Raw genomic sequence first — 7,500 nt, forward strand, 5'->3', positions numbered from 1 at the left:
CACACGATGGGGGTTCAGGCACTAAGCAGGTCTGCACATATGTTGACCTGGGAGATCGTAAAAATCTCCACCCTTTACCCACCAGGCGCCGTCACCGTGATTCGAACCCAGGACCCTCAGATTGACAGTCCAACGCTTTAACCACTCGGCTATTGCGCCCGTCAGGTATGGAATACAATCCCTCCACTTCTGTTCAGAGAAACAGACTCCCTTCCCTGCCTCTTCCTTGTCTTCAGTTTCTCCAGTTTTAGAGTTATGCATGCGTGTGAATGACTGGTGTGTGAAAGTGCTTTGATTTGTCTATGCACAAGATTCAACGCTATATAAATACCATTATTATTATTATTATTATTTTGTTTTTGTTTTTTGTTTTGTTTTTTTCTCAAGGCCTGACTAAGCGCGTTGGGTTACGCTGCTGGTCAGGCATCTGCTTGGCAGATGTGGTGTAGCGTATAATTATGGATTTGTCCGAACGCAGTGACGCCTCCTTGAGCTACTGAAACTGATACTGTCTGTTCTCCACAAGGTGATTAATGTGACTTGAGGAAGCCTTCAGGGATAGCTAGATTCAAACCTCACACCCTCACGGACTCTCTGTATCGGGCAGTTGAGCGTCTTAACCACTCTGCAACCTTCCTCCTTCAAGACACCATTTTATCACCGTACTCAAACTGAGAGCGGGGTTTCAAACCCACACCCTCACGAACTCTGTATCGGGCAGCTGAGCGTCTTAACCACTCCACCACCTTCCTCCTTCAAGACATCATTAAATTTTCATCACCGTACTCAAACTCAGAGCTGGGATTCAAACTCACACCCTCACGGACTCTGTATCAGGCAGCTGAGCGTCTTAACCACTCTGCAACCTTCCTCCTTCAAGACATCATTTCATCACCGTACTCAAACTGAGAGCGGGGTTTCAAACTCACACCCTCACGGACTCTCTGTATCGGACACCATTTCATCACCGTTATTCAAACTGACCTTTTGTCAGTCAGGGCAATTCTCCCATTCCCGAAGTCTGTCTTGATGAGCGCCGACACTCGCAGTACGCACTCCTCCGACTTGAGGAAGCCTTCTGGGATGGCGAGGGAGAAGCACTGCTTCTCGTTGCCCTCGTACGCCACCTGCACTCTCTCCAGGGTGTAAGGGTCCACAACTGCTGACAGAACGCACATCGGTGAGTTACCTTCCTTGGCTAATGTACTTTCTTATAGGTGTAAATGTCCATAAACTGTTGTTGTTTTTGTTGGGTTTGGGGTGTTTTTTTTTGACACAACACGCACACTTGCCAATGCACTCTCTCTACTACAGTGTGTAAGGGCCCGCAACTGCTGAACACACACACACACTAAGTTATCTACCATGACACTGCACTCTCTCAAGGGTGAAAGGGTCCACAATTGCTCACACACACACACACACATCACTGAGTTATCTACCTTGCCACCGCACAACGTAAAAGTAACGCAACACAGTACAATGCCAAGCAATACGGTACAAAGCAATACAACACGACACAAAAAAAACCCGCTACAAACAAGGTCGTCGCCACTCACAGGCGGGTTTGTCGGGGTGGGTGAGGGCGAGGAAGAGACGCTGGATAGTGTCGTAGTCTGTCACCATCTCCAACAGCGACACCGTCTCCACAAACTCCTCCAGACCTGAAACACGTCATCGTCATCATCATCATCGTTGTTGTTGTTGTGTTGTTGTCATCATTATCATTATCATCAACATCGTCATTATCGTCATCGTTGTTGTGTCGTTGTCGTCATCATCATCGTCGTTGTCGTTGTTGCCGTCATTGTTGTCACTGTCATCATCATTGTCGTCATCATTCTCATTATCACCATCGCTATCATCATCATCATCACTGTCATTGTCATCATCATTGTTGTCATTGTCATCATTATGATCATCGTCATCATCGTCTTTGTCGTCGTAACTGTTGTCAATGTCCATTTCATTTTTATCATCATCATCATCATCATCATCATTGTCACTGTCATCATTATCATTAACACCATCATCGTCGTCATCATTGTTATTGTTGTCATCGTCATCATTATCATTATTATAATCTTCGTCATCGTCATCATTGTCACTGTCATCTTTATCATTATCATCATTATCATTGTCGTCACCATCATTGTTGTCATTGTCATCATTATTATTAAGATCATAACCATCATCATCATCATTGTCCTCATCATTGTTTCACTGTCATCATTATCGTTATCATCATTGTTATCGTCATTATCATTATCATCGTCATCATTGTTGTCATTGTCATCATTATCATCATCATTATTGTCTGCGTCATCCTCATTCTCATTATCATCATCATCGTCAACATCGTCATCATTGTTATCATTGTCAATGTGTTCCAACAAATCCTTATATGCCACACCACATGACAAAACACATCACACCACACCACAACATGACACATCGCAACACGACACACCACACCACATGACAAAACACATCACACCACACCACAACATGACACACCACACCACATGACAAAACACACCACACCACAACATGACACACCACACCACATGACAAAACACATCAAACCACACCAAAACATGACACACCACACCACATGACAAAACACATCAAACCACACCACAACATGACACACCACATGACAAAACACATCACACCACGCCACACAATGACACACCACACCACATGACAAAACACATTACACCACACCACATGACAAAACACACCACACCATGACACACCACACCACATGACAAAACACATCACACCACACCACAACATGACACACCACACCACATGACAAAACACATCACACCACACCACATGACACAACACATCACACCACAACATGACACACCACACCACAACATGACACACCACACCACATGGCAAAACACATCACACCACACCACAACACGACACACCACACCACAACATGACACACCACACCACATGACAAAACACATCACACCACACCACAACATGACACACCACACCACATGACAAAACACATCACACCACACCACAACATGACACACCACACCACATGACAAAACACATCACACCACACCACCACGATGCACCACACCACACAACACCACACAAAGAAATGCAACACACACACATACCAATACAAGACACCACACCACACCACACCACACCACAACAGCAACACACCACACCACACCACAACACAACACAACACAACACAACGGCAACACACTACAATCACACCACACCACACCACACCACACCACACCACAACAGCAACACACCACACCACACCACAACACAACACAACACAACACAACGGCAACACACCACACCACACCACAACACAACACAACACAACACAACACAACACAACACACCACACCACAACACAACACAACACAACACAACACAACACACCACACCACACCACAACACAACACACCACACCACACCACAACACAACACACCACACCACAACAGCAACACACCACAATCACACCACACCACACTACACCACAACACAATGGCAACACACCACAATCACACCACACCATACCACACCACACCACACCACACCACACCACACCACACCACACCACAACAGCAACACACCACAATGGCACCACACCACACCACACCACACCACACCACACCACACCACAACACACCACACCACAACGGCAACACACCACAATGTCACCACACCACAACACACCACACCACAATGTCACCACACCACACCACACCACAACACACCACAACCACACCACACCACAACACACCACACCACACCACACCACAACACACCACACCACACCACAACACAATATCACCACACCACACCACACCATCACCACAACACAACACAACAGCAACACACTACAATCACACCACACCACACCACACCACCCCACACCACACCACACCACCCCACACCACACCACACCACACCACACCACACCACAACACAACAGCAACACACTACAATCACACCACACCACACCACACCACCCCACACCACACCACACCACCCCACACCACACCACACCACACCATCACCACACCACAACACAACAGCAACACACTACAATCACACCACACCACACCACACCACCCCACACCACACCACACCACCCCACACCACACAACGGCACACAATGGCACCACACGACAATGACACCACACCACACCACACCACACCACACCACAACACACCACACCACAACGGCAACACACTACAATCACACCACACCACAACACACCACAACCACACCACACCACAACACACCACACCACACCACAACACAATATCACCACAACACACCACACCATCACCACAACACAACAGCAACACACTACAATCACACCACACCACACCACACCACCCCACACCACACCACACCACACCACACCACACCACACCACACCACACCACAACAGCAACACACTACAATCACACCACACCACACCACACCACCCCACACCACACCACACCACCCCACACCACACAACGGCACACAATGGCACCACACGACAATGACACCACACCACACCACACCACAACGGCAACACACTACAATCACACCACACCACACCACAATGTCACCACACCACACCACAACACACCACACTCACTGAGGTCGTTGGAAGGGATGGTGGTCTTGTCGACGACAAATCCCCGTCGTCCACTCAGCTGTTCACTGGTCCGCACCAGCTCCTGAATGTGGCTAACTCCCTTGCGCCGCAGGATTTCCTCCCTGTCCTCCTCCGGCAAAACGGACAGCAGTTCGCGACACAGTCTGGGGAACGAACGAACGAACGAAATTTTATTTTACCAGGGTATTAACACACTCAGTACGGCCAGTCCTCTCTTCTCCTCTACACAGACCCCTCGGATGTCCAGTGGGTGTCTCAATGACCCAACATTTAGCTTCCGTCGTCAGAATTGTGGTATTCTTTGTCAACATTCACCTCTTCAGTATAAGAGCCTTCCGCTTGCAATATTTTGATGATGGTAATTGGGGTGAAACGCTGTTAACGTCGTCTCTTTCGCCGTTCCTATGGAAAGAGTTAAGATAAGCAGTTCAGTTTCTCAAGGAGCTGTCACTGCATTCGGACAATTCCACACACACTACACCGCATCTGCTAAGCAGATACCTGACCAGCAGCGTAACCCAATGCGTTTAGTCAACCCTCGAGAGATAAGTACAATGACAAGAATGCTTCTTTTTTTTTCCACCCAGCCCTGGCACACAAAATTAACTAAGAAAAGCACAAGTAAAAATACAGGGAGAAAATTGAAATAAGAAGGGAAAAAAAAGGAAGAGAGAGAGAGGGTGTGTGTGGACAGGGTGGGGGTGGAGGGGTCAGAGTGAAGGGAGTAAAGAAGAAAAGATGAAATGAGACAAACAGACAGAGAAAAGAGAGAGAGAGTGAGAAAAAGACAGATGTCAAAAGAGGAACAATAAAGGCATTTTAAAAAAATATTTAAAAAAAAAAAAATTTTAAACAAAACAAGAGGCAAAGCATTTATGGATCATCATTCATGTGTGATTCCTGCTGAACGTAAAACGTTACATGTGTGTGTTGGTGTGTGTGTGTGTGTGTGTGTGTGTGTACACATGCGCGTGTGACTAAAACCCGACTGAATGACACAGGAAACGAATGATGAGCACCCAATGGCAGCCGTCAATCAGCTCTACACAGGTAAGGCAGCCTGTTGTGCAAAGGACTCCAAAAAGAAGAAAGGAAAGACAATCTGAGGAAAGCAAAAGGAAAGACAATCAGAGAAAAAGAAGCAAGGGAAGATACTCTCAAAGAAGCAAGGAAAGATAATCAGAAAGAAGCAAGGAAAAATAATTTTAAAGAAGCAAGGAAAGACAACCCAGGCTCACTGGACAGGCAGGAGACGGGAGTAGGCAGACTGGATGGAGAGAAGATCGTCAAGGGCTTTCTGGGTCGACTGCTGGGCGGCGTGGAACACTCCCCGCAGGTACAGGTAGTTGGCCTTCACCAGAGGGTCACGACATTGCTGCAACAGACGTTAGGTTGTTTACCTCATGAGAGAGAGAGAGAGACAGTGTGTGTATGTGTGTGTGAGACACAGAGAGAGAGAGAGAGAAAGACTGTGTGTGTGCGAGAGAGAGAGAGAGTGTGTGTGTGAGAGAGAGAGAGAGAAAGAAAGAGAGAGTGTGTGTTCATGTGTGTGTGTGTGTGAGAGAGAGAGAGAGAGAAAGAGAGACACAGAGAGAGAGGGTGTATGTTGCTGCAACAGTCATCAGTTCACTCACCTGCAGAGAAAGAGAGAGAGATTGTGTGTGCGTGTGTGTGTGTGTGTGTGTGTGTCTGTGGGTGTGTCTGTGGGTGTGTCTGCCTGTCTATGTCTGTGTATGTCTGTGTGTGTTTGTGCTAGCATTGAAAAACATGAATCATATGCCAAATGAGCTCTCAATCTGAAACTAAACCCCTCTCTCTCTCTCTCTCTCTGTGTGTGTGTGTGTGACCATTATCATCATTATTGTTTTTGCTGTCACCAGGACAGATTGGAAGACTAGACCAGGCAATGCCTAAAATCTTTATCCTTAAGTAATCCTTAAGTTTTTGAATCTCTCTCTCTCTCTCTCTCTCTCTCTCTCTCTCTCTCTCTCTCTCCACATGCATGTGTGTGTGTGGGGGGGGAAGGGGGGGGGGGGGTTGACGGGTAGGTGTGGGCATGTGTATGCGTGTGTGGGCGATGGTGTGTGTGTGTGTGTGTAGGTTGGTGGGTAGGGGTGTGTGCATGTGTATGCGTGTGTGGGGGATGGTGTGTGTGTGTGTGTGGGTTGGTGGGTAGGGGTGTGTGCATGTGTATGCGTGTGTAGGGGATGGTGTGTGTGTGTGTGTGGGCTGGTGGGTAGGGGTGTGGGCATGTGTATGCGTGTGTGGGGGATGGTGTGTGTGTGTGTGTGTGGGTTGGTGGGTAGGGGTGTGTGCATGTGTATGCGTGTGTGGGGGATGGTGTGTGTGTGTGTGTGTGGGTTGGTGGGTAGGGGTGTGTGCATGTGTATGCGTGTGTGGGGGATGGTGTGTGTGTGTGTGTGTGGGTTGGTGGGTAGGGGTGTGTGCATGTGCACGTGCCGAGACAGAAAAAACGAAAGGGCAGAGAAATGACCAGCGAACCCTGTGCTACCCACACCACTGACCTTTTTTTTTTTTTTTTTTTTTTTACATTATAGAAATTATTTATTTATTTATTTATTTATTTGTGTAAGCTTATCTATTATTTATTCACCTTTTTTCTTTTCTTTTTTTTTCTTTTTTTTTTTCCTTTTTTTTTTCCTCAAGGCCTGACTAAGCGCGTTGGGTTACGTTGCTGGTCAGGCATCTGCTTGGCAGATGTGGTGTAGCCGTATATGGATTTGTCCGAACGCAGTGACGCCTCCTTGAGCTACTGAAACTGAAACTGAAACTGAAACTGACCTCCAGAGCCTTGGTGAGCTGCGTCACGGC

The 7,500-nt window shown here is 47.3% G+C and overlaps 1 protein-coding gene across 1 annotated transcript in view; it reads right to left on the minus strand.

The window, feature by feature from the left end:
• The window catches only part of LOC143277167 (DENN domain-containing protein 3-like), a 55,252-nt gene that overhangs the window by 18,084 nt on the left and 29,668 nt on the right, over positions 1-7,500 (minus strand). Inside the window, exons 14-18 of the mRNA XM_076581932.1 lie at positions 7,471-7,500; positions 5,907-6,043; positions 4,648-4,811; positions 1,560-1,664; positions 985-1,159 (exon numbers count right to left, since the gene is read on the minus strand). The exon at positions 7,471-7,500 is cut by the window's right edge and continues 124 nt beyond it. Coding sequence (XP_076438047.1) covers positions 985-1,159; positions 1,560-1,664; positions 4,648-4,811; positions 5,907-6,043; positions 7,471-7,500 — 611 coding nt within the window. The remainder of the gene's footprint in view (positions 1-984; positions 1,160-1,559; positions 1,665-4,647; positions 4,812-5,906; positions 6,044-7,470) is intronic.

Source organism: Babylonia areolata, chromosome 33 (assembly GCF_041734735.1).
Source record: "Babylonia areolata isolate BAREFJ2019XMU chromosome 33, ASM4173473v1, whole genome shotgun sequence".
NCBI classification, from domain to species: domain Eukaryota; kingdom Metazoa; phylum Mollusca; class Gastropoda; order Neogastropoda; family Buccinidae; genus Babylonia; species Babylonia areolata.